The 17,130-nt window shown below is 44.0% G+C and overlaps 1 protein-coding gene across 4 annotated transcripts in view; it reads left to right on the forward strand.

The window, feature by feature from the left end:
• SACM1L (SAC1 like phosphatidylinositide phosphatase) overlaps nt 1-17,130 on the forward strand; it is a 647,794-nt gene that overhangs the window by 47,270 nt on the left and 583,394 nt on the right. For 3 of the 4 annotated variants that reach the window (XM_056520232.1, XM_056520231.1, XM_056520230.1), the window contains exon 2: nt 1,813-1,910. The exons of the other annotated variant lie outside the window; for it this stretch is intronic. In XM_056520232.1, the coding sequence (XP_056376207.1) occupies nt 1,886-1,910 (25 nt within the window). In that variant the 5' untranslated portion in view covers nt 1,813-1,885. The remainder of the gene's footprint in view (nt 1-1,812; nt 1,911-17,130) is intronic. 4 annotated transcript variants of the gene reach the window in all.

Genomic DNA, 17,130 nt, shown 5'->3' on the forward strand with positions numbered 1-17,130 from the left:
TTGAGATTTCTGGGCTGTCTGTCATGCACTACTCTTTTAAGGTCTATCCATAGATTTTCAATTATGTTGAGGTCATGAGATTGTGAAGGCCATGGCAAAACCTTCAGTTTACGCCTCTTGATATAATCCCCTGTGGATTTTGAGGTGTGTTTAGAATCATTATCCATTTGTAGTAGCTTCAGCTTTTTCACAGATTGCATCAAGTTAGCATCCCAAATTTGCTGAAATTTTATTGAATCCATTTTTCCTTCTACTCGTGAGATGTTCCCTGTGCCACTGGCTGCAATACAACCCCAAAGCATGATTGATCCACCCCCATGCTTAACAGTTGGACAGAGGTTCTTTTCATTAAATTCTGTTCCCCTTCTTCTCCAAACGTACCTTTGTTTACAAAAATGCATCAGGCTTGTCTATATGTTAATTTGCAAAGTTCAAACGCTGATTTTTGTGGTGAGGACCTGGAAGAGGTTTTCTTCTGATGACTCTTCCATGAAGACCATATTTGTACAAGTATCTCTTTATAGTGGAATAGTGTTCCACAACTCCAGTGTCTGCCAGATGTTTCTGGAGGGATTGTGCAGTCAAACATGGGGTTTGAATTGTTTTTCTCATAATCCTGCAAGCTGTTCTGGCTGATATTTTTCTTGGTCTTCCAGATCTTTCTGTAACTTCCACTGTTCCTGATGACTGCCATTTCTTAATTACATTCCGAACAGAGGATATTGACATCTGAAAACGTTGTGTTCTTATAGCATTCTCCAGCTTTGTGAGCATCAACTATTTTCAGTTTCAGATTTCTAGACAACTGCTTAGTAGAACCTATGGTGCTGATTGTTGGGGCAAGGTCAGGGCATTTAAAACCTTTGAGATTGACAACACCTGGTCTTCCCAGATGATGATTGAGAACAATCCATGACACTGGCAGGTCTCAGCTTTACAAAGGGGGCAGTGCATGCTATAAACTCTGCAGGGTGCCCAAACTTTTGCAGATGCCATTTTTTTGTTTTCTGTTATTTTGAAAGTGTAAATGATGGAAATAAAATCTAACTTTTGTTGACATATTATAAGAATGTCTAATCTGTAATTTGATACCTTTTGAGAATTTTTTTTCTTTATGCACATTAATACAATTTTTTACCTGGGGTGCCCAAACTTTTGATCCCCACTGTATGCACAAATACATAACAGCCTTGTAGTAATCTGCAATAAAGAGTATATAAATATATATTTATATTTTTTTTTTTTGCAGAAAACCACCTCAATATTCCCTGCTCGTCCCGCCACTGCCATAAATATGGTAATGTCTTCACTCTTCATGTCACTAGGAAGTGAAAACCTGCCGACACCTGTGCTCTGCTCAGAGAGAAGACATTAGAGTGAAGACATTACAATTCATGAAACGGGCAGGCAGAATAGGGAATAATGAGGTGGCTGGGCTGGCTCCCCACTTTTATTGCATACAGCAGCACATTAGGAGATTAAATGGACATAGCTCTCGCAATACTGGACCTTAGTGCGCTCTTGTTTTCATACTGTTCACCCCCACTATAGCCAAGTATATAGGGTCTGGTGCAGGTGAACAGCTTGTTAGTTTCCCTTTCATTTCTTACTGGTTAATTATGCTAAATGGACTCTTTCACCTTGTTCAAGGAAATGGAACTTAATCCATACAGTGTTGCCATAGGATGACCAGGAACCATCATTTTCATTTATGGACATACCTGTGGTTGTTGCAAATTGAAATAAACTTCTTGCCTCTTCTTGCTGTAATATCAATGTTATATACTATTCTTGTGCTTTTCATTCTTGTAGACACACAACATCAGAGAAGTTTTTTGTGGAAGCCTGTGATGAGGGGGTTGATGATGTTCTTGCCATTGACAGAATGTCTACAGAAGTTGCTATTACAGGTATTTGTAACATTTATGCGGTCTACCACTAGTGATGTGCGACAACTTTCTTTTCTAATGTAAACATGCCTGATATGCCTCACTTAGTTACTTTTTTTACATTATGCATAAAATGCAGTACTAGAGTTTTTTTAATACTACACACAACTTGAGGACTTTTAAAGAAAGCGGTAATGTATTTCTAATATCGGATAATCCCTTTAAAGAGATTGTCATCAAACCATATATTCTAAACTAACTCAGATTATATTCCCTAACTATTCCTAACACCCCTCCTGGCCTAGCTTTAAAAAGCTCTGTATCATACCTTTCCCCTTACTCACATTGCGTGAGCTGCCAGAAAGAGAAAGTGGGCGTTCCCCAGCAGGCACAATGTTACTGAAGCCTGCGAGAGCTGTGCCTCTCCATGCCCCGCACACACTTCCTGCGTTTGGTCTCCTGCCAGGCCAGGAGGAGAACAAACTCACTGTTTGACTTGCAGCAGGGAACAGAACAGAGCCACCTAGTGGCTGTTTTTTCAATCACAGTAAAACATATAAAGGTTGAGAATTTTAACAATTTTAACAGTAAATAGAAAAGTGTCTTATAATTACATAATGAACAATATATTAAAAGTTTAGTTTGGTGACAGATACTCTTTAAGTAAAAAAAAAAATACAATTCTCAGCTAATTTTGCTACCATTTGACTTCAATCGGTAAGAAGATATGCAGCAGCAAAATATGGCACGGTTGACCGTACCCTTAAAATACACCAGATTTATTTAAAGGGAATCTTTCATCCGAATCCCCTACGCTAAACCATTGGAACAGGCTTGTAGAGCGTGCGACACAGCTAAAAATAATACTTGCCATTCTTTGCTCTGTCTCTGTTCTTGGGTAATCCCCGATCTTCTGGATGTACAAAAGATCATGCTGTGGTTGTTCCTGAGCCACTGGCAGTATATCTGCACTCATTAACTTGCTTATTTTTTGTTTTTTTTGTTTATCACTGTGTCACTTTTACATGTTTGTTTTTTGTACACAGGATTTGTCAGGGTGTGGTAGCCCTTCTGGGTGTCCCTCCTGGTGGTCTAGGGGAGGTGTGTGTTGCCATTAGGTTCCTCACCTTCCTGCAACCCCTGGGCATCTTTGCTTCGGTCGAGATGCCATCAGTATACGGCTCCTTGGCTGATACCTTGGTTAATGCCTAGGTTGAAGCCAGGTGCATTTTCGACCGCTTAGTAGCTTTGTTAAAAGGGCCATGGAACCTGGATCCTTGCAGGTGCCTTTTTGGCCTGGAGGTGAAGGGTAGGTTTGTTGGGGGGGCCTCTTTCCTGTTGGAGAATGGCTTAGCGATAGACCGCATCCTTTGTGTACGTTTTTTTTAGTGTGATACGTTTGCACTTTTTCTTGCACTTTGGATGATAGAGAGCATGTTCCCCGGCTCTTTTTAAAAAAAAATACTGGTGCACAGTGACGTGCGGTCGGCATCTTTATTGTAACTCCTCCCCTGCACTGAGTTTCTTCTGCTGCAGAATGCAGGAAAACGACTGTGACTGCGGTTACTGTGCATGCAGACTAGAGGAGTGAAGAGGGGAGCTCCATTCTGCCACAGGGGCGGAGGCGTTACAATGAAGATGGCAGCTAGATGTCAGTGTGCGCCAGCGATTTGGGAATGTCCCTGTACACTAAGCAGGATCATTTGCATAACCAGAAGACCAGGGATTACCGCAGACTGGAAGCAAGGAACGGTAAGTGTCATTTTTATCTATGCCACCTGATACTGATGAGATTCCTATATATATATATATATATATATATATATATATATATATATATATATATATAAAAATATTATAAAAATTAGTAGAATTCCACAGCATTGCTGATTTCTACAATTTTTTTATCTACATATGGACCATTGACCGGGGTCAAATTCTGCGTGCACCACAACACTTTTTTTGGGGTGCTGCTTCCCCTGGATTACTATATGTATATGTAAGTGTGTGTATGTATGTATATATATTTAGTACATTTTAGTAGACTTATTAGCCCAGTGATGCAGATGCAAATCAAAAAATGTTGCAGTATCTTGTAATACCTTTTTTAATTGACCAACAGAATTTTGTAGAGACAAGCTTTCGGGATTCCTCCCTTTATCAAGTCCAAAGCAAATCTAAGCTCACAAGCAGAAGACACAGGTTACATTTCACAAATATGCACGGGTTAAGACAATAGATGTGGAGAATTCACACTAAGATGTATGTATGTATGTATGTATGTATATATATATATATATATATATATATATATATATATATATATAATGTTTATTAAAGTTTTCATAAGCACATAACAAGAAAGCACGAGCATTCACAGGCAAAAAGAAAACTGCTGGCTAAAAGTCAATACAATACCACTTGCAGGAATGGCGTGTAGCACCCATATGAGATCTGGTCAACTGTCACACTGTAACAATGACAAGAATATAACTTCTTAGTAGAACTAATTAGGTGAACATGGCAGGGGTGCAAGTGTGTGACTAATAATAAGGATATGGAGATGGGAGAAAAGAGAAAAAAAAACAGGGAGTAAGCAGAGAAGGTATGGTAGGAACATAGGAGGGTGGGGGGGGGGGGGGTGGAAGAGGTGGATTTCCACAGTCTCGGGATTACTGACCTGTGAGCCAAGAACATAAATCTGATCAGGCGGGTGGTCCATTCGGGTACTGAGGCGGGTAGGATGGCTGGGGCGAGATCAAGTCGTACTGAGGTTAAAGGGGTTCTCTGGTGGTCAACGTGTTTTTCTGTTTTTGACTTACCCTATTAGTTTTGTTTCATTTCTATTCTTGTTGTTTAGGCTACTATATATTTCCGTTCTTTGTTGTCTTTTTATCCCCACTTTGTTTTCCTATCTTTGCTTCTATTTCCTGTTTCTTGCTGTGCTGAAAACTACATGTCACATGCATTGCTGGTACACAGCACACTAATATAAATCAGCCCTGGTTGGGATACACTGGCATACACACAAAAGGGACTACGACTCCCAGCATGTGTCATTCAGGAGTCTTCAGTCTGTGGTATAACACCAGCATGCTGCCTCTGTAGTCTCCTGGGGGTTGTAGTTCACGACACCTCTATAGGGCACACACCAGTGTTTCCCAACCATGGTGCCTCCAGGTGTTGCAAAACTACTACTACCAGCATGCCTGGACAGCCAAACGCTGTCCGGGCATGCTGGGAGTTGTAGTTTTGATACAGCTGAAGACACCCTGGTTGGGAAACAATGCACTTTGTTTGTAATATACTGAATTGGCTAGAACAGTGTTTCCCAATCAGTGTGCCTCCAGCTATTGCAAAACTACAACTCCCAGCATGCCCAAAGGCTGTCAGGGCATGCTGGGAGTTGTAGTTTACAACAGCTGGAGGCACACTGGTTTGGACACACTGGTGTAACATGATGTGTATAATGAATAGGCTAGGACAGTGTTTCCCAATCAGTGTGCCTCCAGCTGTTGCAAAACTACAACTCCCAGCATGCCCTGACAGCCTTTGGGCATGCTAGGAGTTGTAGTTTTGCAACATCTGGTGGCACACTGGTTGGAAAACACTGGTGTAACATGATGTGTATACTGAATAGGCTAGAACAGTGTTTCCCAACCAGTGTGCCTCCAGCTGCTGCAAATCTTCAACTACCAGCATGCCCAAAGTATGTCATGGCATGCTGGGAGTTGTAGTTTTGAAACAGCTGGAGGCACACTGGTTTGGAAACACTAGCATACACACATAACAGGGACTACAACTCCCAGCATGTGTCATTGAGGAGTCCCCCCCTCCCCCTTCACATATAGAGATCATCCCCAGTATGAGATTTATTCCCCAGCCCCTGCAGTCCGTACATCCCCAGTCTGTGTACCTTGTCATCCTCCCCTTCAGATAACACACTTATCTTATGTGTTCCTTCTCCTGTGCAGACCTGCGTCTTCAGAAGACAGAGCAGAGGGAGGGGAGGGGAGGAGCTGTGTACTCAGGCTTCTCATGCAGACCTCCGGGAGGGGGTGGGGGTGGGGGGGTTTATGAGGGGTGTGGCTTATTTCTCTTATGCAGACAGAGGGGAAAAAAAGCCCTGACATGTTGTCCACTCATACTCAGAACATGGCCAATGCTGTGGACGACCGTAAAAGAAAACGCTCTGAACTACTTAACTTCCTGCCCAACAAACAGGCAAGGAAAACACACACAAGCTGCCAAAACATATAACACATGTATATTGCAAAAAAACTAAACTTACAAAGAAGATGCAACATAGTCTAAAAAATTAACCACCGGAGTACCCCTTTAATTTGTGTTGGGGTATCAAAGATCTGAATCCAGAAGGGGATTAAGGAGGGGCATTGCAACCAAATATGGTACATTGTACCTCCTGCCTCACCACACCTCCAACATACATCCAACACACCAGGATAAAAACAGGATAAGATCTTGTAATTTGTTTCCTGAGCCTTACACAATATGGACGTCTTATGCCTCATGAGGATTGCTGTACTCCATTCCTCGTTCGTAAACTCGCAGTCTAGTTCTTTCTCCCAACCCTTCTGGAAAGGCAGAGGGTCAGTACAGAGAGAATCAAGAAAGAGAGCATAGATAAAACTTACCTGGCGGTTTGTGCCTTAGGTAGTGATACCGAGTTTGGTACGGCAAGTATCATAGGAATGTTTAAGTTGGGGTTACCGGAAGTGCTGGTTAGGTGTGGCGGGGAGATGAGGCACAAGATCACCTAATGGTCTCAGTCCTGACTGGTCTAAAAAGGTTGAAAAACAGGTACCCTCAGACCTGGGGTAGGTGAGGAAAGAGGATGAAGAAAAAAAGCTGGGTTGCCAAAGACAGGGGATAGAGTGGATTATTCAGAAGGAAGGAATGTCGGCCTTTGCTATAGAGGAAGTAACTGACCGTAAGTCAGGTGGGAAATCTGTTATCGGTGAACGTTTAGGTGCCACATTACCTTTTTATGATCTATGTGAGAGGTATGATGTTCAAGGGTGACCCATTGTTTGGAGATCCCCAGCCAGGAAAAGTCTTTTAGCTCCCTTCTGGCCAAGTCCACTTTGTTGGAGTGTAATAAGGGAAGGAAGTTAAGGCGGAACGTGTCTTTAAGGTTGCTTGGGACCTGTATACCCAGATAGGAAAGCGATGTAGGGCACCATTTAAAGGGATAATTATCACCATTGCCGACCAGTCTCGGACGAAAGAGAGACATTAAGTGCTTCGCTTTTGGAAGAGTTCAATTTGTAGTTAGTGAGATGCAAAAATGCGTACGGTGGAGGGGAGTGAACTTAGAGGGGAACATAGGAAATGCAAGAGGCCGTCAGCGAAAGCAGAGCATTTGTGATGGTATAAGGACACCTACACAGTACAAACAGAAGAGGTGATAAAGGGCATCCCTGTCTTGTACCATTACAAATGCTAAAAGGGGTAGAGAGTTGGCCATTAACCCTGATTTGGGCCTGGGGATCAGTGTATAGTGCCATTATACGTGCCATCATCTGTGAGCCCAAACCAATCTGGGAGATAGTAGCTCTAAGAAAGCCTCAGTCCATTCCATCAAAGGCCTTCTCCATGTCGAGAGAGAGCAGGCATAGAGGAGTTTTGGTCAAACGAGCATGGTGGTCCGCAGAGTGTTATCACTGGCTTCCCTACCACGGACGAAGCCCACTTGATCAGCGTGGACCTGGGCCGTCATATGAGAGGCAAGCCGATTAGCAATCAATTTAGCGAAGAGTTTGGTGTCTATATTGATTAAAGAGGTAGCTCTGGCATATTTGTGATTTATTAATAAACTACTACTATTTATCTACTTGAATCATACTCTATATTTCTTCTGTATTCCTTCTATATTCCTTTCATTTTCTATATACATTGAGGACTGGTTATTTAGTTGAACTATTCAACTATACCAATATTTTCCTATTCTAATGACCTTTGGGTGAAGGTAACACCAGTTCACCTCAGGTATATTTTCTCTCTGAGTGAGCCACACCACCTGTCTTAAATTTTAAGCTCTGGCATATCGTTGGATCATTTCCCTCCTTTGGAATCACAGTGATGAAGGCACGTAGAAAGGACTGTGTAGGGGGTGAAGAATCAGAGATAATGTTGAAAGCAGAAAGGAGGGGGGGGGGGGGTGAGAGTTCCAGCCGGAGAAGCTTATAAAACTTGGCTGTGTAGCCACCCGGGCTCGGAATCTTGCCCACTTGCAGGGATTTTATGGCTGAGCAAAGTTCCTCCGGTGAGGTTGGTGCCTCCAAAGAAGAAATTACATCAACAAGAAGGGTAGGAAGTGCAGTCGAGGCAATGTAGGACTAGAGGGACTTCAAAGAGTCCAGGAGAAGGGATTTGTTTAGTCTGCAAGTAGAATGGGGTTTTGAGAACGAGGGAAGAGTAAGGTAATCTTGATGGGAGCATGATCGGAGAAGGTAATCGAACAGATAATCGAACCGATGGAGGAGCGTCAGGCTGAGGGCAGAAGATGGTGAGGACAAAAAATTTTGTCGATTGGAGATTAAGAATTACGGGGCTGGGAGTAAAAGGTATAGTCTTGGTCGTGAGGGTATAGGGTGCGCCAGACATCACTTACTTGTAACACATGTAGTTTGGTGCGAATGGTACCGAACTGTCGGTAGGAGAGAAGGGAGTGTCCTGAGAGAGTTTCTAGTAAGAGGGACAGAGGGAGATTGAAGTCTCCACAAAGCAAAATCTGACCAGACTTAAAAGAGGACAAGGCCTCCAAGGTGTTAATCAGGAAGGCAGTTTGGTTTCAGTTCGGTGCGTAAATGGATGCTACTGTTATCCAGTGCCTAGAAAGGTCACAGTTAGCAAAAAACGTATCGGGCGTTATGGTCAATGGCCGAGTATAAAATGGAAATGAGCAGGGAATTATGAAAGGCTAAGGATACCCCCTTAGTTCGCATATCAGCATTAGTACTATGGAGCCAGGTCATGTAGTATCTGGTAGGGAGTCCGGGGAGATGGCCTTCCTTGAAATGTGTCTCTTGTAGGGCTAATATATGTGTATGTTGTTTATGGAAAGAGTATAGGATTTGAGCACGTTTCTCATGCGTGTTGAACCCTTTGACATGAGTGGCAACATTAATGTCAGCGGCCATGACTATGTGAAGCTGAATGGTGAGCCGGCATGGTTGAGGGAGAGAAGAGTAGTTCCTAGTCAGGCAGGGACACTGGCAGTAGCTTGAAGTTTGCCAGAAACTCAGGAAGGTCTTCGGGGCGGCACAGTGTAGCCATCGTGGATCTGTAGCGTGCAGTGAGAGAAAATGGATAGCCCCAGCAGTAGAGGATTTTCGCATTTTGGAGAGTGATGAGAAGGGGTTTCAGAGTGGCACGAAGAGTACGGAATGACAAGTCCGGAAAGAGGTATATCTCAGTCCCTTGGAATTGTATAGATCTCAAAATGTGAGTTTTTTGCATATCTTCTTTCAATAGATACAATAAAAAGAGAGGGTACCCTTTCCTCAAATCTGATCTTTCATAAGCTCACTAATAGGAGCATAAGCAGTGTTATGATATTGAATGTTCACAGTCTGATATACAAAAATTTTAAGATGCAATTTAGATACGAAAAGGGTATTATTTATTATTAAAATATAAATGTATGTGGCATTATCTGCAGTGTCCTTGCAATAAATCTTTATGTAAAAGTCGGTATTATGCAATCTATGTTGTTCAGCCTCTATAGCAGTGTTTCCCAAACACGGTCCTCAAGCACCCGCAACAGGTCATGTTTTCTGGATTTCCTTAGTCTTTCACAGGTGATATAACTGTGGTGATGCCTGATTCACTGACCATAATTATATCACCTGTGAAAGACTAAGGGAATCCAGAAATCATGACCTGTTGGGAGTGCTTGAGGACCGCATTTGGGAAACACTGCTCTATAGAGAAATAGTGTGCAGGCAATGTAAAGTGTCCGTAGCATACATGTCTATGTTGGTATATAACAATGGAGAGCTTATTGTCCAAGTAGTAGTTACTATGTAACTATAGAAATACTTGTAGACCGTGCAGTCGCTAGATAACTGTTGTAATAGTTCAGGACAGTTTTTCTCACCCGTCCTGGCGTGGTCCCGCGGAGCTCTCTCTCTCTACTTACCTGCTGTGGTTTCCAGCCTGGATGCATAGTCACTTCCTGGATTTAGCGAGTCTTCAGCGCCGGCGAGCCAGGGGAGGGAGATGTCTGCTGGCCGGTAGAGGTATTCTTTGCAGCATGAGATGGTGCATTGTCATTCATAAAGAGGATTTTATTACGGAAAGCATAGTTCTTCCTTCTGTACCAGGGAAGAAAGTGGTCAGTCAGAAACTCCACATACTTTGCAGAGGTCATCTTTACAACTTCGGGAACCTAAATGGGCCGACCAGCTCTCTTTCCACGATTCTAGCCCAAAACATTACTCAACCAACGCCTTGCTGGCGTCGCAGCCTTGTTGGAACAGGGTGGCCGTCCACCAACCATTCACTACTCTGTTTCAATGTTTTTATAAAAATTTTAACAAAATAACAGGTTAGCAGGTATAACAGGTATAACCGATCCAATGGTACAAACACAGAGCATATACAAAACCTTCACTTAGTTACAAAGCCTTGCATGATGGAGGGTAGGTAGCGTAGCATGACAATGCATTCAACCGGTACCACAGATCAAATGGGTATGCCTCCACCAGTACCACAATTTACATGTGGCATATGTTTCACTAGTAATGTTGTCCAATCAGAAAGAAAACAAACAAGTAGTTGAACAGTGGTAGAAGCAGGACAGGGTTAGAGAAGGCATTCTAAGGGAAGCTTTGTTCAGTAACCATATGAGTATAGAGAGAACAAAATCATCATACGGTTTTTGGCATATAGCCAGGAATGGGCCTGGAGTGCCACAATCTGATGTTGGTGCCCTGAGATATGAATTGTGAAGAAGGGTGAGCAGTTCCCCAATGGATGGAGTGACAGAGGATTTCCAATGTCGTGTTATTATGAGTTTGGCAGAGACAAATATTTTGAATATGAGGAATCTGAGAGTTGGTGGGAAATGATGGCAGGGGTAAGGGCAGAAGGGGCAGGGCAGGGGTAAAGGGGGGGGGGGGGGGAGAGCAGCCCAGGATAGTATGTATCATAGCTTCCACTTTCTTCCAAAATGTGGTTAGAAGATGGCACTCCCAAAGGGTATGTAAGAGGGTACCTCGAGATCCACAAGAACTCCAGCACAGGGGGGAGGAGTCAGCATATATGTAATGCAATCTATCAGGTGTAAGGTACCAGCGTAGTCTTCCAAATGATTCCAAATGCGAGACGCAGGGAAGGGCTCTCCTAATGCATCTAAAGGACTTTACCCATTCTTCCTCTGTAATGGCCATCCCCAAATCCACAGACCATTTCTTGAAAGGAGTGCAGGTAGCTAGAGGTACAGGAGAATTTAGTGCATCATAAAAGATTCTCAATCCTTTTTGTCTCATTCCCAGCGCCCGATAAATTACTGGATTGTATGACCAGGTACTAGATGCCTCCCCCTGAAGAAAGTGCCTAATTTGTAAGAATTAAAAAAAAGTCCTTAGCGGGTAAGCCATAGGACCTCTGTAGCTCTACAAAGGGCGCAGGGACCCTCTATCATGTAGTAGAGAAATGGTGTTAAGCCCACGTGAGGCCCAAGAGGAGACTTCTATGCCTGGTATCGCAATGTGAAGTATAGAGAGGGGAGTGGATTTCGGCCATGTGCTCTTTGAGGATTTCGTGGTTGAGTGTAGGGATGCCCAACAACTTAAGCCCACCAACATTATCGGGGAAAAAGACGTGGGATATGGAAGACGCCAGGTATGTAGAAATAGTAAAGAACGAGTATCTAAAGGCCTTCTCCAGTGATTTTCTATATGCAGCCAGGGAGGGGTTGGGTTGATGGACCAGTATGCATGTACTTGAGTTTCCAAGGTAGCAGTGTAATAGGTATGTATGTTGGGGAGACTAAGGCCACCATGGTCCCTATGTTGTGTCATAAGTCGGATTGCAACTCGAGGTTTCTTTTTATTCCAAACATATGAGGAGATTGTTCGTTGAAGTTTGGAGAAAAAATGTCGGGGAACGGGTATAGGGAGATTTCTGAAGAAGTACAGCAGCCTGGGGAGCAACAGCATCTTAAAGGAGGCTATCCTGCCCAACCATGACACCTCCACCTTGTTCAGTCTATCTAGGTCTGATATGCATGAGTGTAAAAGAGGTACATAATTGGAGGCATAGAGGTCAGAAAAGCGGGGGGTGAGTTTAAGGCCCAAGTAGGATATATAGTCAGTCCTCCAGTCAAAGGGGAAGGTGGCTGTCAGTCGTTAAATAGTGTCCAGAGGGAGATGCATGGGAAGGATCTGGGATTTAGACAGGTTAAGCTTATAATAAGATATTCTACTAAAACTGTCAATAACTGAGATGGAACCCGCCAGGGACCCCTCTTGGTTGGTGAGAGTTAAGATAATATCCGCATAGAGTGAAATTAAGTGGGAGCGGGAACCAATCTCCACACCGGTTATACTAGAGGAGTCTTTCAGCATGAGAGCTAGAGGCTCCATGCAGAGAATAAATATGAGGGGGGAGAGCGGGAACCCCTGGCGGGTCCCATTAGTAGTAACAAAGTCTGAGGACATCGTACCATTCACAAACACTTTAGCATGCGGAGCTGCGTACAAGGCTTTAATTGCTTGTAAAATAGGGCCATGGAATCCCATACCCTGGAGCACCGAGAAGGCATACCCCCAGTGTATGCGATCAAACGCTTTCTCGGCGTCCAGGACCAAGAGAACGGATGGAGTATTACTAGATTCTTCATGATGGAGGATGTTAAGCACTCTTCTAGTATTCTCGTAGGTCTGTCTGCCCTGCACAAAGCCCACCTGGTCATCCGAGATTAAGCGTGGGAGTATTGGGGCTAATCTATTAGATAACAGTTTTGCATACATTTTTAAATCTACGTTTAAAAGCGATATAGGCCGAAAATTACAGGGCTGATCAGGTGACTTTCCAGATTTCGGCAAGGCCACAATAATTGCTTCCTGATTCTCCCTAGGGGCCGAGCCATTAGCTACAACATCAGCAATAAACGCCAACAGGTGGGGGGACAAAATTTCGGAGAATTCCTTGTAATAACCTGTCGTAAGGCCGTCCGGGCCAGGAGATTTACCTATAGGAAGTGATTTTATAATTTTGCCGAGTTCTTCAATAGCGGGCGGGGCATTTAATTTCTCTAGTTGGGTGGCAGAGAGAGAAGGTAAGGCTATGTGCGATAGGAAAGCTGCAATAGCAGCCTGAGAGGGTTGGTGAGTGGAGGGGTCATCAGAGAGGTTATAAAGTTTAGAATAAAAGGACACAAAGTTGTCTGCTATGGCACGAGGGTGGAGAATTTTAGCTTTTTGAGAGGAATTTCCGTTCCATAGAAACGGAATCCTCGACTTAAAATGTTTCTCTTTCAGGCGGGATGCTGATAATTTACCTGTTATTAAAAACATAATACTGCGCTTTCAACTTCTGCTCTTTCCTAGCGTAGTCATCAAAGAAAAGTTGCTGTATATTGTTTCTAACCACACGTAATTGGTCGAGTAGCTGGGGAGAGGGATGTGTAGCATTAGCAGTCATCAGGCTATCCTGTTCCGCAAGTAGAGAGGAAAGTGTTGTGGCGTGTTGCTTTTTGACAATGTGTCCCCATTTTATGAAGGAGCCTCGAATAACGGCCTTATGGGCATTCCACACGGTTGTAGGGGACACATCTGGGGTAGCATTTATGGAGAAGTAAGAAGACAGGTCAGCTAGCAGCTCAGTTCTATACTTGGGGTGTCTGAGTAGGTATTCATTCGATCTCCATAGGTAAGTGGTAGAAGGAGCTACTTGTTCATGTATTTCCAAGGTAATCGGCCTATGGTCTGACCACTTAAGTTGATCTATGGTAGAGGATTTGGGAGAATCTAAAAGGGAATTGTCAACAAGGATCAGGTCAATTCTAGAGTAGCTGTTAGAGGTTTGTGAATGGAATGAATAATCCCTCTCATTGGCATGGTAGATGTGCCATATATATCAAACATGTGTTCTCTATGAAGAATAGGATGTAGTGAGAAAGGTCTGTGTCTATCGGGTCTAGATAGATCCACCGTCTGGTCCACCACTGTGTTAAAATCACCTAGGACTACAACATGTCCCTGTTTGTTTGTGTAAGATTCTAAATATCTTGTTAGTGAACGCTATTTGTTTTCTATTTGGAGTGTACACAGACATAAGGGTATATGTCACATTGTTAATAGAGCATACAATCAAGATATAGCGCCCCATTCTATCTGACACAGTATTAATAAGTTGTAAAGCTACAGAATTCCGAACAGCGATAAGGACTCCCCTCGATTTAGTAACAAAATGTGATTGAAATATGTGAAGGAACATAGGGTGCATCAGAGGGCAAAAGATGAGTTTTTTGTACTGCGATAGCAAGCCAGGGATTTGACTTCTCCCCACAGGTAAGAACGCTTATGGGGGGAGTTCAACCCATTAACATTGAGAGAAGCAAATTTAAGTACCATAATTACAATCTCTGAAGCTAGAAAAGATGAGTTGCATTCTATAGAGAACGTCCAGATCCCAAACGTTGATGGTAGACATTTTGCCTCTCGACGTGCAGTGCCTGTAAAAGAAAAGGGGGTAGGGGGGAGAGTTGGGGGACGGGATAGGGAAAAACAGGAAGAGAACATAAACAACAGGTTCCAATAGCATATAGGAACCAAGAGAGTCAGGAGAGTAGTGAAGATGAATCATCACAGCAATTGGGGGAAAGAGTCTTTAGCAGGGCGCAAAGGGGCCAGGAGACACCCGAATTCGCTCCATTCAGGTATGACCCTTTTTGCGCTAGGAGACCACCTTCCAGTCCGGTTGTATGCGGGAGGGCGACTAAGATTGATCATCGGGGGGTAAGGCCACTTCCACCCCCCCATGAGGAGAGCAAATGGGTCCCATCTTGGAGGGACCGAATAACGTGCATGTGGTCGTCCTTATGGACGAGAAGCCGAGTCGTGAATCCCCATTTATACAGAATCTTGTGGTCTCGGAGGGCTGTTGTAATGGGGGCCAAATTCCTGCGGGATTGCAAGGTGGTAGCTGATAAGTCCGTATACAGGGAGACCATATTGGTCAGGAAGGGCATCCCTTTGCCTGGATTTAGCCATCAGCACCTCCTTAATGTGATAAAAATGGACTCTGGCAAGTACATCTCGCGGCACGTTGTCTGTCAGATATCGGGGACGCGGAACTCTATGAGCCCTATCTTGGAGGAGATCCTTCTGCGAGATATTAGGTAGTAGGGTGGACATTAGACCTTGCAGGTAGGAGACCAGGTCTTTCGCTGACACATCTTCGGGTATCCCCCTGAATTTTACATTGTTTTGCCTCGACCTATCCTCAAGGTCTGCAATTTAGCTTCGCATATCATGAACCTCTGATTCTAAATCGTAATGAGCGTCTGAGATCATTGTGTGATGACGCAAATTCCGCCATTTTATGTTCCGTATGGTCAATGCTTTTTCCGCTTAATTAATAGCTGTGCGAAGCGGTGCTAGAGACTGCGCCAATGTAGTAGAAATAGAGGAGCTGAGAACTGACAGCATATTTTTCAAAGTAACCTCGGTAACTGGAACATCAGAGGCATTCAAGTAATTGAAAATTGGATTATTCACAGGGTTGGAGAGGTTAATGCCATCTGCAGAGTCACTGCCACAGGTAGGAGACATGCGAGGACTCTGTTTAAGTGGGCTCGCTGATGCAGGAGAGGGCAGCAAGGAAGAGGACTGCAGCGCTGCATATCTTGAAGGAGCCGACCCTGGGGAGGCATTTACCAGGTTTTCCAGAGCAGCTGAGAGTCCAAGTGTGTCCCCTTGGTGCTCCGGTGAGGGAGGCAGAGAGGTGCTTCTACGCTGGGCTCCCGTAGGTAAGGCAGAACGAGATGTCGGGTCAGCGCTGTTACTTCTTCGAGCGCCTTGTGAGAATGTGCCGGCGCCATCTTGAGAAGCACGGCCGCCCGGAGCTGCATAGAAGTCCATGCGCTTCTTCGGCCTCCCGAGGGTTTTATTCCTCCTGCGTGAGGTCATAGCTTGTCAGGCTTTTCCGGAAAGTGTGGGAAGGGGTCTGGGATAGTTTGTCAGGAAATTTCGGGTCAGGGAGCTGTGAATGTTGCTATGTGCCGGAGCTCTGTATTCAGGCATCCATCTCCCCTCGCAGCCAGGCCACGCCCCCAACCATTCACTACTCCATCCATCTGGATCATCCAGGGTTGCACGGCACTCATCAGTGAACAGGACTGTTTGAAATTTAGTTTTCATGTTTTTTCTGCCCAATGCATCAGTTTCTGCTTGTGAGCATTGGTTAATGCTGGCCAAATAGAAGTTTATGCACAGTTGCAAGACTCTGGAGGACTCTACACCTTGATGTCCGTTGGACTCCAGAGGCACCAGCAGCTTCAAATATCTGTTTTGCTGCTAGGTAATGGTATTTTAGCTGCTGCTCTCTTGTTCCGATGTATGGATCTGGCAGAAATCTTCCTCAATGTGCCTTTATCTGCACGAACCCATCTGTGCTCAATCAGTCACAAATCTCTTAATAGTGCGATGATCACGATTACGTTTTCGTGAAATATCGAATGTTTTCATACCTCCAACTTTTTTTTTTTTTAAACATATTTTTATTGGTTTTCAATCAACTTGAACATTCACACACACTCATCCAAACATACCCAAGGAGCTCCTCAGTTCCAATAAGTAATTCTTCAACTGAGAGGCTCCCCGAACTGGAGGATCAGTAGAGACATCCAACAACAACCATGGAACACAGACCTTGTCAAATTTTTTCTGACATTTCCTACTAACATAAAGGTTATGGTATAATGGGGCTTATTTATTAACCAGGGCTTTCCACTGGGCCAGAGGGGGTGAGGACACATCCTTTCAGGCCATCAATATAACTTTGCACGAAACAAAAGGAAACGGACCAAAATGCACCTGTAAGAGCCAGTCACCAAGCCATTAATAACCCCCAACAAACATATCTCCGGCATTAAAACAAAGGGGAATTCTAAGGGAGCTGACAAGAATGTCATTAACTCCCTTCAAAAGGGCACCACACAGGAGCAAGTCCAAACTCCCACACCTAAAGCAGACCTCCGACCCAGAGA

This window comes from Hyla sarda, chromosome 5 (assembly GCF_029499605.1).
Source record: "Hyla sarda isolate aHylSar1 chromosome 5, aHylSar1.hap1, whole genome shotgun sequence".
In the NCBI taxonomy this organism is placed as follows: domain Eukaryota; kingdom Metazoa; phylum Chordata; class Amphibia; order Anura; family Hylidae; genus Hyla; species Hyla sarda.